General features: G+C 36.1%; 1 protein-coding gene across 1 annotated transcript in view; it reads right to left on the bottom strand.

Annotated features, from left to right (window-relative positions):
* Window positions 1–21,835, bottom strand: part of LOC132751695 (serine/threonine-protein kinase NIM1-like) — a 45,916-nt gene extending 24,081 nt beyond the window's left edge. The window contains exons 1-3 of the mRNA XM_060741914.1: window positions 21,725–21,835; window positions 3,610–4,154; window positions 460–581 (exon numbers count right to left, since the gene is read on the bottom strand). Of these exons, the coding sequence (XP_060597897.1) occupies window positions 460–581; window positions 3,610–3,865 (378 nt within the window). The 5' untranslated portion in view covers window positions 3,866–4,154; window positions 21,725–21,835. The remainder of the gene's footprint in view (window positions 1–459; window positions 582–3,609; window positions 4,155–21,724) is intronic.
* Between the last annotated feature and the right edge of the window lie 1,367 nt (window positions 21,836–23,202).

Below are 23,202 nucleotides of genomic sequence, written 5' to 3'. Positions count from 1 at the left end.
CATGTATCAATATCACACAAATACACAGCAGCACTTACCTCTTGTTTATTGAAGCAAAAATATCTCTAAAATTGCTTATTGGGAAGTGAAAAAAAGTGTATGTTCAGATTTTTAGGAAATCTTTATAATCTTAAAGAAATATTGCAACAAGGAAGAGGCCTTTTATTGGTGAAATACGTGAAATATCACTAGGAGTAGTGATGGAATTACTAAATTAGACTTTAGTCCTATTTGAAAGAGCACATGCTTTTTAAAGATTTTGTTATCTTTTTGAAAAATCATTCTGGAAACAATTGATAAATAACTATCTACATGTATTTCACAAAGTTCATCAATCATAACTCAGAACTGACAGTTTCAAAATCAGTCTGATTTTTACAAATCTGTTTCAATATTAGATCAACAGAAAAGTATCAATGATGCATCATAAATGTTTCTATCAATGAGATGAGTTATTACCTCGTATAACCGGATCACGTTCGGATGATGAAGTTTCTCCATACTCGAGATTTCTCGTGACAAAAGTTTTTGTGTTTTCTGGTCTAACTTCGTCTTGTCCAGTATCTTGATGGCAACTTTTTCTGTAATTTATATATAACTTTATCATTGTTATTTTATGAAGTGTAACTTAACCTGCTGAGTTTCTGACCTGCCTCAGGCTCCAATTTTTTGAACAATTCATTACAATGTACGGGGATATCAAGATGAAAGGTTGGTAGGGTGATAGTATAGCACCTGGTCTGACTGCATGGATATGGAGGCTGGCCTGGCTCTTTACTGGTGACAAAGAATAATCACTTTTGATTCCAGCAAGTTAAGGGTTAAATAGGTATTTACAGTAAGTTACTGTAACATTTAAGATCAGTTTGTTTAATTTTTGTGGGCGGAGGCTCAAAATCAGGCATGCACTAGTATTTTCCTTATAAATAAAATAAAAATATATGTTACTATTGTGAATATTGTGCCTCAACCTTCCTTTCCCAAAATAATTATTCAAGTTTGGTTGAAAATCTAAATCTTATTATTTATCTGAAAAAGCACTACCAGACAATCAATACATGTGCATTCCTTAAAAGTGACGCATAAATATATATTTAATTAAAATAGATCACACAATATGTTAACATTAATATTTTAGATTTCTTCACCTGGTACTGGCATTTGTATAATCAAATCTTTCAATGAATTTTTCGGCACAGCAAGAAACAAACAGAAATGTAAATTTAAAGAAGTATCTATCCTAATCCAGGCTAAGAACTATTGACATTTAGTTAACCCCCCACCACCACCCCCACCCCCAACCAGTAAAAATATCACCTGATCAAATAAAAAACTTTAGCAAACCTTTGACACTTACTATCCATAGTATTACTGATAGTGAATAATTGTGTCCAAATATTAAAGCTGAAATTATTATTAAGCCCTTAAACCTTTCTTCACTATTAAACAAGATAGAAATATGGTGGTTTAAGTAGAACATTCATTTGTATCTGACAAAAACATGCAAAAAGTCACTTGACCTGTGACCACATCAATAAACATGATGTAGTTCTTAAAATAAATAATCTTTTGGATTTTTTTACTAAAATTTGTTAATTTACCTGAGGAGGTCTGCCTTAATTTGCTTTAAGATTCTACTAGCTAATTTAAAAAAGAGGACCCCCATCACAAAAAAACCAGTTCTGTTTCTGGTCTCCACAACCTATTCACCCCATTTTTCAAAATAAGAAAAACAAGGTCATTTATGAGTGAAGGTCAGATCTGTCTGGTTATTTTTAAGGGATATCCTTGAAGATTATTATGTTCAAGTTTGAAGACTAAATCCATTCAAAAATAACAAAGTTACAGCCAATAACAGCATTAACAAGCAAAATTTGGACTTTTAACCTTGAAGGTCAAGGTCATTTATGGAAGAAGGTCAAGGTTAGTGTGGTCTACTGAAAGGTCTTGTCCCAAGGGTTGTTGTGGCCAAGTATGAAGACAATACACCAAGAAATAAAAAAAAATTATGATCCAGGTACAAGTTTGCAGACGGAAACGGCAACGCCGCCGCGACTATAGCAATACCTCTACCTAGTCGAGCTAATAAAAATGATTAAAGGGCAGCAATTTTTGTAATTTTATATTTGGAAGAAGTCTAAGGTAGGCAAATAAAAAAATAAGAATAACAACTTAGGTAAAACAGAACCTTTTTTTTTTTGCCTAACCTTTCATATAAAACTGTATCAGATGTTTCTAAGTTGTAATGAGCTAATGGCTACTAATTACTGATACAAGATTAATTGCTGATGGATCCCATTACCAGGTTAACAAAGCCAATTCTTCTGCTATTGATCTTGATGTTTTAATGAAAGCATAGTTGTATAGGAACATGTGGGACTGCCTTATAAAGTATTTGTATGCCCTATATTGAAAATTTAGTCAATTGCATAGAAACTGACAAAAACAGTCACAACACTAGTGACTATGTATTCATATAGTTTTATTATAATAATATTGTATATAAATATATTTTAGCTGAGATTGATTTGTATAATAAACATGGTCTGCTTTAATAAATTATTAATATAAGAATTTGATCATTGAACAGCTGAAGGTATAGAAGTAGGGTAGACTGCACAGATGTTTAGTCTAGTATTACACTGGTAACATTATTATTTATTAAGGTAGGTAATAATACCAGGAAATTAAAGGGTTACATAACTCATGCCAACAGAACCTATATGGTTCTATAATGACATCAAACACATATGCTACACCTGTACAGAGACTTGCATCGTTACTGATGCACTCAGACTTTACAAATGAGACTACTTACTCATTCATTTAGACAGATATTAGTTTTCTAGCAGCAACAATAACATGCTCCACTACTTAGCCACTAGTAAAGAGACAGGCTAGCTTGAACATCCCTGTAGCCTGACAAGAGCCGAGTTAACCTGACAACAGTCAGGTCAGCCTTAATATCCCTGCAGTCTGACAAGAGCCAGGCTAACCTGACAAGAGCCAGATCAACCTGACAACAGCCAGACCTGCCTGAATATTATTGCAACCTGACAACAGCCAGGCCAACCTGACAAGAGCCAGGTCAGCCTGAATATCCCTACAGCTTGGTAACAGCCAGGTCAGCCTGAATATTCCTGCAACCTGACAAGAGCCAGGCTAACCTGACAACAGCCAGATCAGCCAGAATATCTCTTTGCCTGACAACAGCCAGGTCAGCCTCAATATCCCTGCAACCTGACAAGAGCCAGGCTAACCTGACAAGAGCCAGGTCAGCCTGAGCTTCCCTACAGACTGACAAGAGCAAGGCCAGGCTAAATTTTCCTGCAGCATGACAAGACTCTATAGTGATAATTTGATACAATTTTAAGAGCATGGCAAAGGTTTATTCAAGTTATATATTAATAAGAAAATTCATTCTATTCATTTTATACTATGAGATGATTTTTTTTACTTTCCCATTCACTCTAAAATCTTAAACCATAAGGCCTGCTAAAATATTTGGTCTATCTCACTTGTAGATAAAAAGTGATTTTTTTATAGTGCAGAAAAAGACCAAGAAATGACAATTTTTAAAAAAAATATATTTTCAAAACAACCCTGTACCTTTTGTTAGAGCATGAATTCCCATCTTGACTTGTGAAAAGTTGCCACTTCCGAGCTCCCCTCGTATTCTATAAAACCCAATCCTTTTTCCGAGCGTGATCTCCTTCAGGACTCTAGGATCGTTACTGAGATCTTGTGACAGCCTCTCATATGGTGTGACCTTCTTATCTGCCTCCTCATCAAGCCCGTTTTGATTGTTGTCACTCATACCCCCTTGCGACAGTGATTGCGAATTTCCATTTTGCATCTCTCTCATTTTCCTATACACTATTCCAGCCCTTAAAAAAGGGTAAACATCAAACCTTAGGCAAGTTCCTCAGTTCCTAAGTCAGCATTTACATTCAAATTGTTAGTGACTTGAACAACTATCCAACCATTTAACCATTATCAACTCTTTGAAACTTTGGGTTCAATAAAATCCACAGCTACATTGTAGCAATTTCTTGAAAATTATCCGGAAAGTGATGAAAAAAGAAACCCTAGAAGATACCAGCCTCTAGTTGTTTCTACCAATCCTCCTACTGTAATCTTTTATTTCTTGATATCTGTAAATAATCAAAATAGCAACTTTTAAGTTATTTCATTAATCATCATTATATACAGTCCCTGCATAGCATAATTAATAATAAGTATATAATTTATTCCCATTATTGTATCTTTGTTGTTGTTGTTGTTGTTGTTAGGTGACATTGTGTTTTGTTTTTCCTATATTCAATACTCTTACTGATAATAACAGTGACACTTTTTACTAACACTCTTATCAGATAAGAAGATTAAAATATGAAAATGTTACTTAACCCATTACTTCATATACACGCCTTTTAACGCCTTTTTCACCCCCCCCCCTTTTTGTTGTCTCAAATGATGAAAAAATGCCTTATTTAGGCCCTAAACACTTGTTTTTGTTTAAGAAATGTTGTTAAAAAAATTGAGCTCTTTTTCGGCGCGGCCCCCCAACCAAAAGATACATCAGGGGGTTGCCAGAAGGGGGATGTGCCCCCTTCTGTTTTGGGGGGTTTGAAGGGGGGCGGAGTCCCCCTCATCGCCAAGAAAATTTTGGACTTGTGAGAGGCTGTAAATGACCCCAGATTGATCATAAGGTAACGTGTAACCAACGCTGAAAAGCATTTGACTCTATCTCAATCCATTGATAAGTTGCAGCACTTTGAAATCAATTTTGATGGAAAAAATCAACGCAAAATAGTGATTTTTGGCAATTTTGAGATGTCCCCTCGTTGCCATGGTAACAGAAAATTTAAGTCTGAGCATGTTGTTGCAAGGACAATGGTCCAGTCAACATTTGTGCCAAGTTTGATTAGTGTTGAAGCAGTTTTTATAGTATTATAGCAATTTGAACTTGTAACGGGAGACTTTTCAATGAAAACAGCCATTTTTCACAAAATGCTCATGAAGCAATGGGTTAAAAATAGATTTTTAAAGTAATATCAGCACTTATAGCTTTACACCATGTCAACCTATGGGCTAGTTCAGCTTACATATTTTGAAACTGCTGATTATCAATATGCATGGGGATTCATATCAAGATGAAATTGTAAAAGTTAGGCTAAGCTTGGTCAGACTGCAGATTAGTACATAGTGGCCTGTTCCTATACTGTTGTCAAAAACTAATCACTTTTGGTGTCATCATGGTAAATGGTTAAACAAATTGACAGAGCATTGACATTTAATACATGTATTAACTTTGCAACTGTGTAATCAACTCTTAAGACCCAATATGCCATTATGCATAGGATAATGTTTTTATTTTAATTTCTCAAAAGCTGTTTAATTTTGGTGACTACTTTGATAGTTTCCAAAAAGTCATTGGTCAAATACTAGAACAACTATTTGCTATCCTGTCTGTAATCATTTTGAAATTTTCCTTTAAATTGATAAATGGTTTTTGAAAGACAGACAAGTCCATTTAATACATTTAGCATGGTATTAGGGTTAAAGTAAAACTAAAAACTCCGAATAAAACACACAAAGGTCATGCATGTATGTATAAAGATTAAAACTGTTACATGTATTTCTAAAGTACCGAAACATGAACTGCACAAAAATAGAAACTTCCTTTATATATTAAGGCATACATTATAAAAAAAGTTCTAAATTATATCCTATGACCTAATCAATACTGCAAATATCTCAAATTACCTATACACTCAGTGCAATAAAATCTAAAACCCGATAACTTATCTTACAATGTTGGATAAAAATACAAACTATTTCATTATTTCAAGCCGATAAATGAGACTTTTACATTTTAAACCAGCTTGCAAGTAACTGTTAGACCTAATAATTATTATTCTTTAGAACACAATACCTGTATTATTAAAAGTTGATTTTTCATTAACGTGTCATTAAATTTTCGAGCAATACAGTAAAACACAAACATATTATTGTTCACATTTAAAATAAATGAAAGAGCGAGTAATAACAAGAGCTGTCGGTAGGACAGCATGCTCGACTATTCTAAGTGTTTGATATTAAAAGAGCCTTGATAATGTAACATTTTCTAAATTAACAAAATGGCCAAATTTTTCTTTAAATCCACGTTTCGGCTAAAGGTCTTTGGGAGAGTCCTATTATGCTCTCAAAGAAGTGCATAAAATTTCAGGCAGAGTTATGCGATTTTGCAAACTGATATACATTGTTACTATAAATAAGTATTGTAAGGTTAAATTGAAAATCTCAAGCAATAATTGAGATATTTGACTTTACAAAAAACTTTAACCAAAATTTCTAAAGTTAAAAAGGGGCATAATTCTGTCAATATTGTAGGTAGAGTTATCCAACTTGTCAATCTGATGTACATTGTTACTATAAATAAGTATTGCAAGTTTCAATTGAATATCTCAAGCAATAATTGAGATATTTGAATTTACAAAAAACATAAACCAAAATTTCTAAGTTAAAAAGGGGCATAATTCTGAAAATATTGTAGGTAGAGTGATCCAACTTGTCAATCTGATGTACATTGTTACTATAAATAAGTATTGCAAGTTTCAATTGAATATCTCAAGCAATAATTGAGATATTTGAATTTAAAAAAAACTTTCACCAAAATTTCTAAGTTAAAAAGGGGCATAATTCTGTCAATATTGTAGGCAGAGTTATCCAACTTGTCAATCTGATGAACATTGTTACTATAAATAAGTATTGCAAGTTTCAATTGAATATCTCAAGCAATAATTGAGATATTTGACTTTAGAAAAAACTTTAACCAAAATTTCTAAGTTAAAAAGGGGCATAATTCTGTCAATATTGTAGGTAGAGTTATACAACTTGTCAATCTGATGTACATTGTTACTATAAATAAGTATTGTAAGTTTCAATTGAATATCTCAAGCAATAATTGAGATATTTGAATTTACAAAAAACTTTAACCAACGCAGACGCCGACGCGGACGCTGACGCCGACGCCGGGGCGACTACAATAGCTCTCATATTCTTCGAATAGTCGAGCTAAAAATGAAATATATATGTACCTAATCCTGGTACATGTTTTAATTAAAAGCATTATTTTTATTAAAAATAAAATCAAGTATTTAACAAGCTTTTAAAGACAATGTCAGGGGTTTTTACACTACATAACAGGGGCCATTTCACAATTTGAAGAAAGCCAATTCATAATTCCAAAGTGCCAGCTTCACAAATCTAAGAAATGCCACTTTTACAATAAAAAAATTTCTTTGATGATTGCAACAAAACAGTTTCAGTCACCTCCTAAAACAGTGAAGTTGATGAAACCAGAGTTATATAAACATTTCAGGTTGAAATTTCTCAATTAAATGCTTTGTTTTAATCATCCTGGAGTTGTAAATTATTTTTCGCAAATAATGTCAATATCCCATTTTTTTAGGGACATTGAACTAAATCTTGACAATTTCAACAAAAAATCACACCAGTCCTGTCTCACAAATCGAGGAAACCATGCAGTGCCACTACCACTTCGCATAGTAGGGGGAAAAACACACTGTGCAGTAAACAACTTTGCTTCTATAGAACTACTTAAATGAAAACAATTCTTTTTAGGCAATAGGGCCAACATCTTTCCATGCAGCAGATTAAAAAAGGCGAACATTTATATTTTTTTCCTTCTCAAATTCATGGAAAACAATATTAATACTATGTTCCTGCATTTGCCAAAATGGCCAAAGAATGCCTATTTAAATCCATTATGTTTACCTTTTGTTTATAAATCCTTTTGAACATCTACCTCTTAACATTACACAATCATAACCGAAATAAATGTGTACATAATAGAATTATCATCAAGAAATTTCAACCACCTCCTTTAACTGTTTTAAATACGGACTTTAATTTAGAGAGCTGTATTTAATATTCCATAACTTAAGTTTTTAAAGTACACAAGTGATGTTAGGCTAACAATAAATATTAGCAACCAGCGATGGGCGTACCACTTAGTTACATCCAATATTTATTTTCCCATATTAAGAACGGTTCTACTTTAATTATTCAAATAACATTCATGGACTGGTCTCATAGAACTTGGATTTATCTAATAATGTATACAGACCAATAAACAACTGAAGCACCTGTACACAAGTATTGACTGTAACTATTGTATTTTAATGAAGTGCAGACGGGATTGTTCGCATGGGATATCATTGTATAGTATATGAATTGCCGCATCCTTTGTAAACAGTATGTTACAGGAAACAGCTATATTGCTGTCAAATAAATGGAAATATATTGTTTGAACAAGGCTTTCTGTCACTATATAAGAATTAATTGACTACCTGACCTACAGAGATTTTAATACTTTGGCCTCCATCTTTACATTGTGTTGAATCTAAATATGGCTAAAAATCCTGACTTTGCTTTTTCCAACTGATGTCATACAGCCCAACAACTATACTATACTGTATTATGTAAATCTGGAAACACAATATGGAGGCTACATTATCAAAGCTTTTTTTCCTTCTAAGTTCTATAGCAGGGACTGTTCAAGGGTGGCTCCCCAAAGATAATTTCTTTAAAATAATGCAATTTTTCCCAAAAATTGAATTGACAAAGTTTTCCCCTTTTACAATAATACCATATTATTTTCCCCCAAAATTAGGGTATTCCCACAGGAAGGGCCGCTTACCAGGCTTTTGGGGGAAAAAACTGACTAAAACTCGCACAAACAGTTTATATATATAGAAATAATATTATCGATTGCATTCATTTTAGAATTGTGGTTTAATAATGAATATTTTGTTTCTAAGTTTATCACAAATGTGACCAATGTATACAGCTGTTTGTAAGCTTGTAAGTACAAACTTATACATTCTGACATTAAACCAATATGCTTATAAGTTATAATGCCAATTTCATTTTCCTATATTTCTATAAAGTATACATCAATCTTGCCAATATTAAAATTTGAAAGATCAACAATTGTACAAATAACCTGAGTAAATACATAAAATAAACTTTGACAAATCCCTATATAAAGTCATAAAAAAATAAGTCTTGTCTATATATTAACCTCAGATGAAATAAAAAAATAATTTTAATATTAAAGTAATTGAGTCACTATTAAAGTACAAGTATATTATATGCTGTTTTAACATCTTAGAAACCATTTTCATGCCAATAAAAACTGCAAAGATTTTTCCTGTTAAATTTTTCCTTGTAAATTTTGTTTGTTTTCAAGGTTTTTCATCCTTTTATTGACCTTGAAAAGGATAATACATATAAGAAAAATGCATACCCAAAACAAGCTGGCTTTATAATTATATAAAAAAAAAAATAACGATAGTGATTTTTTGATTTTTCCCCTGAATTTTACAGCCATATAAAGGCTGTTTCCCCTAGCCCAAAATAGGTATATTTTCCACTAAAAATGCTAATATTTTCCCCTAAAAGGCATTGTGCACATTTTTCACCAGAACCATGACTTAAAAGCAGCTAGAAGCCTATAGATAGCCTCTGCTATGTACAATGCATGTTAAATTGAATTGAAATTGAAAATTTAATAAAATGTGTGGGTTAATTCCATAATTTCATTTCCCTCTTTTCTGATTTATTGTGCTATATTTTCTTCTTCAGAAAGCCACAGGTTGTTTTGAAAATTGAAAGAAAAAACACTGCTATATAATTGTTCCAATGTTGTCAATATTATTTTAAAACTATAAATGACAAAATGCAAACAAGAGTAGAGGTATAGAGTAAAGAAAGGCCGTAACAATATGTCAAAATAGCCATTTTATTTATGAAAAGAAACACAAATGTCCGCCATTTTGTATTATTTATTGTTTTGACGTGACGTCACAATTGTGGCGTTCTATCCGGTTCGCGCGTTGTGTATTTATATGAAATGAAATTGGAAATAAAAAAAGAAGAAAACTAGAAATGTGTCCATAGGACACGGATGCCCCCACACGCCACTGTTCTGTCAATCTTATGACTAGGACAAGGTCAAATATTTTTTGGTCTACATGTGCCACAAGTTGAAAACTAAAAATCAACAAAGGGCCATAATTCGATTAAATTTGGTCGCAGCAAAAATTCCTTCCTTTACTGCCATCTACACATTAAGGTTGTTAATCCCTGGAAGTTTAAGCAAAATCTGCCATCCGGTTTAAGAGGAGTTGCGTTCACAAAATTTCTACATAGTATATAATGAAAAAATCAACAAAGGGCCATAATTCTGTTAAATTTGGTTGCAGCAAAAATTCCTTCCTTTACTTCCATCTACACATTAAGGTTGTTCATCCCTGGAAGTTTAAGCAAAATCTGCCATCCGGCTTAAGAGGAGTTGCATTCACAAAATTTCTACATAGTATATAATGAAAAAATCAACAAAGGGCCATAATTCTGTTAAATTTGGTTGCAGCAAAAATTCCTTCCTTTACTGCCATCTACACATTAAGGTTGTTCATCCCTGGAAGTTTAAGCAAAATCTGCCATCCGGTTTAAGAGGAGTTGCATTCACAAAATTTCTACATAGTATATAGTGAAAAAATCAACAAAGGGCCATAATTCTGTAAAATTTGGTCGCAGCAAAAATTCCTTCCTTTACTGCCATCTACACATTAAGGTTGTTCATCCCTGTAAGTTTAAGCAAAATCTGCCATCCGGTTTAAGAGGAGTTGCGTTCACAAAATTTCTACATAGTATATAGTGAAAAAATCAACAAAGGGCCATAATTCTGTTAAATTTCGTCGCAGCAAAAATTCCTTCCTTTACTGCCATCTACACAGTAAGGTTGTTTATCCCTGTAAGTTTAAGCAAAATCTGCAATCCGGTTTAAGAGGAGTTGCGTTCACAAAATTTCTACATAGTATCTAGTGAAAAAATCAACAAAGGGCCATAATTCTGTTAAATTTGGTCGCAGCGAAAATTCCTTCCTTTACTACCATCTACACATTAAGGTTGTTCATCCCTGTAAGTTTAAGCAAAATCTGCCATCCGGTTTAAGAGGAGTTGCGTTCACAAGATTTCGGGACGTACGGACGGACGGACTGACGGACGGACGGACAAGTGCAACGCTATATGCTCCCACATTGTGAGGGCATAAAAAAATTTGATTTCGAAAGAAGCTTTATACATATTGTCGGAAAGCTTAATTTTCAGCAAGTCTCCTTGTTGGTGAGCAGGTCCAGTGAGGGAACCGAATAAAGCAGCAAGTCTAGAAAACGGTCGGCTTTCTAGTGAAGAGTTGAGCCTTAGCAACGGTCCGCTTCCCAGTAAAGAAGCAAGTCTAAGAACGGTCCGCTTCCCAGTAAAGAAGCAAGTCTAAGAACGGTCCGCTTCCCAGTAAAGAAGCAAGTCTAAGAACGATCCGCTTCCCAGTAAAGAAGCAAGTCTAAGAACGGTCCGCTTCCCAGTAAAGAAGCAAGTCTAAGAACGATCCGCTTCCCAGTAAAGAAGCAAGTCTAAGAACGGTCCGCTTCCCAGTAAAGAAGCAAGTCTAAGAACGGTCCGCTTCCCAGTAAAGAAGCAAGTCTAAGAACGATCCGCTTCCCAGTAAAGAAGCAAGTCTAAGAAACGATCCGCTTCCCAGTAAAGAAGCAAGTCTAAGAACGGTCCTCTTCCCAGTAAAGAAGCAAGTCTAAGAACGGTCCGCTTCCCAGTAAAGAAGCAAGTCTAAGAACGGTCCGCTTCCCAGTAAAGAAGCAAGTCTAAGAACGGTCCGCTTCCCAGTAAAGAAGCAAGTCTAAGAACGGTCCGCTTCCCAGTAAAGAAGCAAGTCTAAGAACGATCCGCTTCCCAGTAAAGAAGCAAGTCTAAGAACGGTCCGCTTCCCAGTAAAGAAGCAAGTCTAAGAACGGTCCGCTTCCCAGTAAAGAAGCAAGTCTAAGAATGGTCCGCTTCCCAGAAAAGAAGCAAGTCCAAGGAGCGCAGCAAGTCTAAGAAGCGCAGCAAGTCCAAGGAACGCAGCAAGTCCAAGGAGCGCAGCAAGTCTTAGAAGCGCAGCAAGTCTAAAAAGCGCAGCAAGTCCAAGAAGCGCAGCAAGTCCAAGAAGCGCAGCAAGTCCAAGAAGCGCAGAAAGACTAATAGTGCAGCAAGTCCAATAGTGCAGCAAGTCCAAAACTGTAGCAAGTCCAATAGTACAGCAAGTCCAATACTGCAGCAAGTCTAAGAAGCGTAGCAAGTCCAATAGTTCACCAAGTCCAATACTGCAGCAAGTCAAACACTGCAGCAAGTCTAAGCAGCGCAGGAAGTTGAAGGAGTGCAGCAATTCTTAACTTATAATCTCAAGTACCGCTCATTTCAATAAAAATCTCATAAGTAAAACAAAAACTTGACAATTGGGGGCTCGTCCGGGATCACTTAAAAGAGATTTTGATAAAATGAGCAATATGTATTACGACGAATGGTTAAGAATAGGAGAAAAGCTAGGGTTATCCGGCAGCGATTTATTATTGTTTCTTCAAGAGAAGGAAGAAGAATGCCTAGCCAGAGAGGAAAGGGCCCGAAGGCGTGAAGAAGAAAGAAGACAGATGGAAATAAACTTTGAGCTCCAGATGAAGGAAAAAGATCTCGAGATTGAGCGGATCAAATCCTGCAAAGTAACCACCAGTGAGGGAAGCAAGACCAAGAATACCTAAGTTCGATGAAGCAAATGATAATATAGATTCATTTCTGGAGAGATTTGAAAGATTTGCCATCAGCCAAGACTGAGAGAGAGACTCTTGGGCAATGAGCTTAAGCTCATTACTATCAGGGCAAGGTCTGGAAGTTTTTACAAGTTTGCCTATTGAAGAAGCCAACGAGTATGACACCCTGAAGAGGGCTATCTTAAAACGATACCAGTTGACTGAAGAGGGTTTCAGGGTGAAGTTCAGGCAGAGCAGACCACTACCTGGTGAGTCTGTTTTTCAGTTCATTGAGAGGTTGAGACGATATTTCACAAGGTGGACAGATATGGCTGGAGTAGAGCAGACCTTTCATGGAATAAGCGAGCTATTAATCAAGGAACAGTTCATCGAGGGGTGTTCCACAGATTTGGCTGTCTTCCTGAAAGAAAGAGTGCCGACATCAATAGAAGAGTTAACACGCCTTGCAGAGCAGTACATAGAAGCGCATAAAGGGGCGTCTTCTGTTTTTGCCAGAGGTACTCCAGTTCCAAAACAAGGGCAGATGGGCAAGAGATCCATTCCAGAGACATCAAGCAGAGTGACAGAGAATAGAAATTCGCTAGTGAAGACATGCTTTATTTGTAATAAGGCGGGCCATTTAGCCAGAGACTGCCGACAGAACAACAGAAGCCAAGCACCGAAGGTGTGCTTTATTTGCAACAAGACGGGGCATATTGCAAAAGATTGTAGGCAGACAAAACCAGAAGATGTAAGAAGTGACCGCAAGGTAGCAGCCGTATGTGCCAAAGCAGACCTTAATCCACTGGAGAAGAACACTGAAAATGGAAAGTTGAAGTTAGCCAGTGGTGAGACTGTGCCGATCCTCGCGGGAGCTTGTACCATTGATTTATTGGAAGAAGAAAGAAACCTGGAGTTGAAAAAGGGCTTTGTTGGAGCAGATGCAGTTAGAGTGCTGAGAGATACTGGATGTGAGTTAGCGGCGGTAAAGAAGAAGTTTGTGAAAGAAGAACAACTCACGGGTAAAGAAATTGTTATGATAACAATTGATGGAGATGCCAAAGTAGTACCTTTGGCGAAAATATGGGTAGATACGCCATACTATGTTGGGGAGTTAGAGGCAATGGTGCTTAAGTCATTAATATGCGATTTAGTGATTGGTAACGTTGCTGGAGTACTTGATAAGCCTGATCCTGAATGGAAGGAGACAGAAGAACCATCGGCTGTTGCAGCAGTCATGACAAGAGCACAGCATCAGAGAGCAGACCGTCCAACTAGAGCGTTGACTGTTCCAAAACCTTCCTGCGAAGCTGAAGTTGACATAGAGAAATTGAAGGAATCCCAGAAAGGTGACTCTTCATTAAAGAAAGTTTGGGACTTAGCAGAGAAGGCAGAAGAGCTACAAACCAAAGGTGGGGCCAAGTTTAAATACGTGGTGGAAAACGGTGTGCTTTTTAGAGCCTACTTTCAGAAAAATGGTGATGACTCCAAGCAGATTGTTGTTCCGACAGACTTTAGGAAGAGAGTGATGGAACTTGCCCATGAATCCATTGTTGGTGGACATTTGTCATCTAAAAAGACAGAGGACAGAATCCTGACAAGCTTCCATTGGCCAGGAATAACGGGAGATGTGGGACGTTTTTGCAGATCGTGTGACGTGTGCCAGAAGACCATCCCAAAAGGGCGAGTGAAGAAGGTCCCCCTAGGAGACATGCCGGTGATTGAGGAACCATTTCATCGAGTAGCAATAGACTTGATAGGACCGATTATACCAGTGTCGGAGAAGGGCAACAGATATATCTTGACGGTGGTGGATTTTGCCACACGTTACCCTGAAGCCGTGCCATTGGCGAAAATAGACACCGAGAGCATTGCTGAAGCACTGCTTGAAATATATTCAAGGGTAGGATTTCCTTCAGAAGTTCTAAGTGACAGAGGAAGTCAATTTACAGCAGACCTCATGAAAGAGATATGCCGACTCATATCTGTGAAGCAACTCTTCACAACACCTTACAATCAAAAGTGCAACGGCTTGTGTGAGCGTATGAATGGAGTGCTTAAAAGTATGCTGCGGAAGATGTGCCAGGAAAGACCCAAGGACTGGGATAGATACCTACCGGCCGTATTATTTGCATATAGAGAGGTACCACAGGCGAGTACAGGCTTTTCCCCGTTTGAGTTGCTCTACGGAAGAACAGTAAAAGGGCCCATGCAAATTCTAAGGGACATGTGGACTCAAGGAGAAGATCCTGATATACAGAATACATACCTATATGTGCTCAACCTGAAGCAGCGCTTGGAGGAGACATGCAAGATAGCCAGAGAAAGCCTGATGAAAGCCAAGAATACCTATAAGCATCACTATGACAAGAGAGCTCGAAACAGAGTTTTGCGTGTTGGAGATAAAGTCTTACTGCTTTTACCCACAGACAATAATAAGATGATGCTTCAATGGAAAGGACCTTTTCAAGTTGTCGAAGTAATGAATAAATTTGATTACAGAATCAAGATTGGAGACAAGCTGAAGACGTTCCACATTAATTTGCTGAAGAAATATGAAGAACGCCAAGATAAGATTGCAGCAAGTGTAGCAATCATAGAAGACGTTGATGATAATTCAGATGGAGCGGTGGACGACGAAAGTCTCCTGGACTTCCCTAACTACACAAGTGGAGAGACATACCAAGATGTCAATATCAGTGAGGGACTTACTCCTGAACAGAGGAAGCAAGTCCTTTCAATACTTAAAGAATTTAGCGAAGTGTTTTCAGAGCGACCAGGAACAACTCCACTGATAGAGCACCATGTTGAATTAACAGACAAGACGCCGGTGAGAGTGAAACAGTACCCCATACCATATGCCAAGAGACAAGCTGTTGAAAATGAAATACAAGATATGATAAAGGCTGATGTGATTGAACCATCTGTGTCGGAATACAACGCACCGATAGTCATTGTCAAGAAGAAAGATGGGAGTAATCGATTTTGTATTGATTTTAGAAGACTGAATGCCGTCACCAAATTTGACACCGAACCAATGGCAAGCGTAGATGATATCATGGCAAAGCTGAAAGATGCTAAGTATTTTACCAAGATCGACTTATGCAAAGGTTATTGGCAAATCCCAGTTGCTGAAAATTGCCGCAGATTTACAGCATTTGCAACGGATAGAGGGAGTTATCAATTCAAGAAAATGCCTTTCGGTATGGTTAACTCTGGAGCCACATTCAACAGAATGATGCGGAAGTTATTGGCAGGTGTGATTTTGTTGAAACTATGTTGACGATATGATAGGGCATACAACAACCTGGACAGAACATATGACAATGCTGCGGGAGCTCCTCCAAAGATTGGCAGAAGCAGAGCTTACCATAAAGCCATCGAAGTGTTATATAGGATATAACAACATTGGTTTTACAGGACACATGGTTGGAAATGGCATATAGTTCAAATGGAGGGAAAAAACTGACAAGAATCAAAGAAGCAGAAGTGCCAAAGACTAAAAGACAAGTCAGAAGCGTTCTTAGGACCTGCCGGATATTACAGGAGATTCATACCATCGTTTGCTGAGATTGCGGCACCACTTACAGACTTAACGAATAAAGGCCTACCAAACAATGTACGATGGGGAGAAGAGCAGGAAAAAGCTTTTAATACTTTAAAGGAGCATCAAACCAAGAGTCCATATCTTCGACTGCCTGATTTTTCAAAATAATTCATTTTACAGTTTGATGCCTCGAATGCTGCGATAGGTTCAGCATTGCTTCAGAGATATGAGGGAGACTTGTTTCCTATTGCCTTGCAAGCAAAAAGCTACTTGATCGTGAAAGGAATATTCTGTAGGAGAAAGAGAGTGTCTAGCAATCGTATATGGAATAAAGAAGTTCCAAAAATACTTGTATGGGAAAGAGTTCATCATACAAACGGACCACAGTTCATTGTCGTACATCCAGAAAAGTACACCAGACAATGGTCGATTAGTGAGGTGGGCCTTATTTCTTCAATCATACCAGTTCCGTATTGAAGCCATCAAAGGATCCGACAATATCTTTGCAGACTACCTAAGCAGACAGTATCAAGAAACAGATGAATAAAAAAAGAATGTTATTTTGACATTTGATAGAAATATCTAATATTTCCTTTTGAAGAGGGCTGTTGTCAAAATAGCCATTTTATTTATGAAAAGAAACACAAATGTCCGCCATTTTGTATTATTTATTGTTTTGACGTGACGTCACAATTGTGGCGTTCTATCCGGTTCGCGCGTTGTGTATTTATATGAAATGAAATTGGAAATAAAAAAAAGAAGAAAAAAAAATTTGATTTCGAAAGAAGCTTTATACATATTGTCGGAAAGCTTAATTTTCAGCAAGTCTCCTTGTTGGTGAGCAGGTCCAGTGAGGGAACCGAATAAAGCAGCAAGTCTAGAAAACGGTCGGCTTTCTAGTGAAGAGTTGAGCCTTAGCAACGGTCCGCTTCCCAGTAAAGAAGCAAGTCTAAGAACGGTCCGCTTCCCAGTAAAGAAGCAAGTCTAAGAACGGTCCGCTTCCCAGTAAAGAAGCAAGTCTAAGAACGGTCCGCTTCCCAGTAAAGAAGCAAGTCTAAGAACGGTCCGCTTCCCAGTAAAGAAGCAAGTCTAAGAACGATCCGCTTCCCAGTAAAGAAGCAAGTCTAAGAACGATCCGCTTCCCAGTAAAGAAGCAAGTCTAAGAAACGGTCCGCTTCCCTGTAAAGAAGCAAGTCTAAGAACGGTCCGCTTCCCAGTAAAGAAGCAAGTCTAAGAACGATCCGCTTCCAGTAAAGAAGCAAGTCTAAAGAACGGTCCGCTTCCCAGTAAAGAAGCAAGTCTAAGAACGATCCGCTTCCCAGTAAAGAAGCAAGTCTCTAAGAACGGTCCGCTTCCCAGTAAAGAAGCAAGTCTAAGAACGGTCCGCTTCCCAGTAAAGAAGCAAGTCTAAGAACGGTCCGCTTCCCAGTAAAGAAGCAAGTCTAAGAACGATCCGCTTCCCAGAAAAGAAGCAAGTCCAAGGAGCGCAGCAAGTCTAAGAAGCGCAGCAAGTCCAAGGAACGCAGCAAGTCCAAGGAGCGCAGCAAGTCTTAGAAGCGCAGCAAGTCTAAAAAGCGCAGCAAGTCCAAGAAGTGCAGCAAGTCCAAGAAGCGCAGCAAGTCCAAGAAGCGCAGAAAGACTAATAGTGCAGCAAGTCCAATACTGTAGCAAGTCCAATAGTACAGCAAGTCCAATACTGCAGCAAGTCTAAGAAGCGTAGCTAGTCCAATAGTGCAGCAAGTCCAATAGTGCAGCAAGTCCAATAGTGCAGCAAGTCCAAGAAGAGCAGCAAGTCCAATACTGCAGCAAGTCCAATACGGCAGCAAGTCCAGGAGTACAGCGATTCTTAACTTATAATCACAAATACCGCTCAGAATATCGATAAAAATCTCATAAGTGAAACCAAAAACTTGACACAATACCAAAGACATCTGAAAATTCATTACGGTTCAATGGAAAACCTATTTTTGTGACTTTAACTATGAGTTGACCCAATCAACCTCATACATAAATATAATTATATATACAAAAAAAAGAATTTGAAAGAGATCCATGAAAGGAACAAATATCAACATGCCAAACAACTACGATCCTGGTTGTTGTTTTTTTTATATAAAGATACAATGAGTAAAAGTAAGTAAGTGTGACAAGAGGACATAAGAAAAGTATACACAACCATTGGACAAACCAGAACTTAAACTTCCGTGTAAAACAAGACATATGGCTAAAGGTAATTTGGATGTGTCCGAGTTTGTGCAAGTTTCGACTGTCATCACAATTCAAGACATCAGTCCATATGTAAAAGATGTATGAGTGAAAAATGTAAAAATCTGTTTTTAGTAAGCATTCAGTATCTGACCCTGGGCAGTGACCCAAATCTCTTTCCAAAGCTTAGCAGACCACCTAAAATATCTACCTACCAAATATGGAAGATATTGAATACAAAATTAAGTTGGAGAATTACATGTAAGCATGTCAGAACTACTGAAAACGAAGCAGTGACTATAACTTAAAAGATCAAGGACTGAGGAGCATAAAAAGGGTCAGTCAAAAAAGAGGTTTTAACAGCAACATAATAAAACTTAGTATCAGACCTACAATTACTTTAATTCTGACAACAAATATGTCAAGTGTCAATTGATACAGTTAAGGAAAGGCAAATACAGTAACATACTACATTTATTGCCTTTAATTCTATAACTTTTAAGTATTTTAGAAGTGCATTACTCTGAACAGCCTATTGATTTGCCTCTGCCTAACCATCTTAGAAGGCTTGTGACAAGACCCCCAGCATAACTCTAAATCGCAAATGGATATTACTGAACTCGAAGCAGAAAAAGACCATTAAATTTGCCAGTGAATTTTTAGGATCAATTTGCCATTCCCCATCTGAAAAAATTATATATTTTTTGCCAATTATTGAAAACTTTTCCCCCACAAAATCGTTAAACATAAAGAAAACTCCTGAAATGTTTTGGAGTGATTTTGACCGAGGAAAACAGCATAGATATTAGCATGGTTATTCTGGTTTTCAATGATAAAGATTATTTCAAACCTTGCTGATTTTGAATGGTTACCCAAAAATGCTGATGACTCATTTTTTCCCAAGCTGAGGGGCCCTGCCACTTTTCCCCAAAATGTGAACAAATCACTGATTAGGTAAGTATGTTACAAAAACAAGAGCTGTCTGAAAGACAGCGCACTTGACTATTCTCAGTGCTTGACAGTAAGAAAAGGGACAATTCTCTGTAAAAAAAGTAACCCAGAGTTATGTGATCTGTGACCTAAGGGAACAAGTGTGAGAAGTTTCAATCTGTTTCCTCCGGTAGTTTTGAAGATCTATACCAAATTGCATGCAAAATCTTAGCCAGTGTGATGGTGATGCCCAGGTGAGTACAACAGCTCTCCATATTCTTTGAATAGTTGAGCTTCAAACAAGAGCTGTCAGGGGAGACAGCCATGCTTGACTCATTAAATTCTGGATGCAGTAAAGGAAGACAAAACTATGAAATAAATGATAAATCAGTTATGATATATCATAATATTTCTGTATTAGATTTTATATGGAAAGATAATTCTAAAAATAATAACGCTAGAGTTATGAACATCATATAATTATCATTTGTTTGGGTCGTCAAACCAAACAAATAATGGTAGCGAAATTACAGACCCTGATGTTCTTATTTGCAAATACCGAAAGTAGTCCAAACTCCTCGAAGCCCCTTCATATGTATATTAATACCGAAAAATTAAGGGGAGATCACTGCATAAAGTTGTCAAATAACAGGCGCATTAATTTTCGTAATGAAAAAAAAGGTCCCGATTGGTTGAAGATTTCTAATATTATAAGAGTTGTAAGAACTTAAAGAAGATCATCATATTCAAAAATAAAACGTAAATCATGTTTTATCAATAGAAAAAAAGTTTATTATAATAAAACTGTATTAAATTATAAAGAGATCAAAACCTCGAGCGTTAACTCCTTTACTTTTAGTCTTAAGGGGGCAGGGGACATAAAAATTATTCGAATGAGGGTGAGAGTGGTTTCGGCGAACTGATCTTATATAATAAACAGGTAGTGATTTCGACGAACTTAATTTATATAGTGACTGTGCAAACAATATCTATTGTATAATGGGCACGCCAATTATCATGGTTTATCACCCATTTTCATGCAATTAAAGACAAGATTTCGAAAATTTAAACCTTTTATTTATTATTTTCTTTAGTATAATTTAGTAATATTTACATAAAAACATTACACAATACAAAAGAACAACATCATAGAAATATATACACGTATATAAGTAAAACCTGAAAAAACGAATAATGATAATAAATTTATAACAAAATATTCATGATATTTTATATATATACAGACACTTGAGGTGTAGAGCTTAAAAAGCCTTAAAAATCCAATTAAAATGATATTTGTCAAACCCAGCAGCACATGCACTGATCATATATATAAAAAAACTTAATATAAGCCGTTTTGAAAAACGTCAACCCCAAGTGTCTGTGTTTATATATATATGAACCATGTCTACTTTGCCTTTAATTACTATATAACATTAGATCAACAAAACCACTTTCACAGCTCTTCATAAATTAAGTTCGTCGAACCGGTAGTTCGACAAAACAACAATAATTTTTCAAATGATAGCCGGTCAAATTTTTTAATAACTCAGACATGGTGTTTTGAAGGTACTGGAAACTTCTAATATTTATCTGTCATTGTAATTCTTTCTTGTTTGTATGTAGGAATGAGCAGTATTTTTGGGTTTTTACCCAAAACTAAGCATTTTGGCAGCTTTGTATGTATTTGTGACTCTCCAAATGAAGGTGAAAAAGTTAAAAATCAAGCTTTGACAGTTGGCGCCAAGCAAGTAAGAAATTTCGGATAAATTTTGTGAAAAATCTAAACGTATGACAGACACTTTATTGGTCATTTTTGAAAATGCCATAGCTTGCACTGCGTGTTAGTGATATTTTTAAAGGAATAGGGCGGATTCTGGAGTATGCTGCACCTTCATGAAGATTGCCTATATTGGTATGTTTTAGGTGTGATTTTGGCTGGGTAGGGGTAAATATAAATTGCTGTCAGTAGGTAAATATAAATTGCTGTCAGTCATTTTTTTAAGGAGCAATGCATGCAAACTATTATTTTCTTTAATGTATGTAATATATCATTGAATAATGCTGTGCAACTGGTTATCAGCATGTGAAACGGATTTTGAAATATTTGGAATTGTGTTTCTGGCCACACTGAAATACAAAATTGTTCATTTTAGGTCCCCTGCCCCCTTAATACACGAAAATCATCAAAATGTGCGAAAATAATTGAGGACGAAAATTATTTGATCAGGAAGACATTTTTTCTGAAGTATCACATAAATTATTAACAATAATTCGATTTGTCAGTGTAATATGTGATATTTACTTTCTTAAATACGTGTAAAAAGGACAGATACACACATACATAAACTTACAGCACAGAAAAAAATTAACTTACCCTGTTTGTCTCCTATAGCAACTATGGCCGACATAAATAGTCCGAGATATTGCGAATAAACGAATATATAAATTCTGTAAAAGGCCGTACAATTCTGTACGGATGGCTAACGTTCATCACACCGTCCTGTGCAACTGGTCGTACCGTGCGCTTAAAAACACAATTTATCGACCTATATCACTTGCAAATTAAACACACACACAAAAAATAGAATTATGTAAAATAATAAGCGTGTTTTATGGTAAAGTGTCAAGCCGGCCCTAAACCGAGTCTGCACGAGTTAACTCGGCACGGGTCAACTCGGCCAGATATAATAAAAACCTATTGGGATATATATTATTCAGTTAATAAACTTTCAAGATGCAAATTACTTAACAATTATACCGAGTTAGGATCACCAACAAAAATAATTAAAAAGTCGTCAGCGTATAATGTTTGAAATTATCTTTGTTTTGAAGACATATATTTTAATAAAAGATTTTTTATGACTGAACCATGAATAAAGTTTTTATTATTGAAGTTTGTAGCATTAAATGCAATCACATTAAACACTGTATGTTCTTTATAACATCCAATTATGTTTGTTTACATTTTCGTAAAACAAAACATTGTTTTAAGCCAAATGAGAAACCACCATTCTTTTGATTCCGTTTCAGATTAACATCCGCAAAAGTTCGGAGGTTCTCTTGAACTACTAGGGCACACAACTTGTAACTTGTTCTTTCTGTATATAAACGTACGTAAAAATCAACATTTTCTGCTGTCAACCGTTAAAACATCAGTTGTCTGATTCCGTGGCGGATTAAAAATTCAATTAGTTTAAATTTAAAGGTTCTTCATTACAGCAATATAATTAAGTTACAATTTTCTAGCCCAAGGAAAACACCCTCGACATTTCCGCTTTTTGGATCGGCGATTTGTTCTTTCTTTACATAAAGTGAAAAAAAAAATCGTAAGAAACACCCCATTCTGAGGACTACGTTTCAAACGCTTTTTGTGTGATTCCGCTGAAAATTGAAAATTGTATTTGTTGGGAGGTTCTTCTTTCCAGTAATATAAATAATGCTCAATGCCAAGTAAAATGGCCCGGAGATATCCGCGTGGCATCGTCATTTTTATGGACAGGCGATTTGGTTTTTTTATATGAAGTGTTCAAGTTTTGGTGAAAAACACCATTTTCTTATGCCAATTGTTAACACACCCTTTGTGTAATTTCGTTGAAAACTGGAAATTGTATTAGTTTGCAGGTTCTTCTTTAAAGTAATATAAGACACAAAGGTCTAATTCCATGAATATGACCGAGAGATTTCCGCGTGGCATGTGTCGTTTTTTGTTTTGTTTTTTTTACCGGGGACTTGTACGTTCTTTTTCTATATAATGTGAACATTTCATTCTTTTAAAACACTATTATGTAATGCTAACGGCTAAAACACCATTCGTGTGATGCAGTTGTAAATTGGAAATTGTATTAGTTTGGA

This window comes from Ruditapes philippinarum, unplaced genomic scaffold (genome assembly GCF_026571515.1).
Source record: "Ruditapes philippinarum isolate M1 unplaced genomic scaffold, ASM2657151v2 ctg2549_1_1_1_1, whole genome shotgun sequence".
Taxonomy (NCBI): domain Eukaryota; kingdom Metazoa; phylum Mollusca; class Bivalvia; order Venerida; family Veneridae; genus Ruditapes; species Ruditapes philippinarum.
The sequence above is the reverse complement of the archived record's forward strand: the minus strand, read 5'-3'. Positions and strand labels throughout refer to the sequence as shown.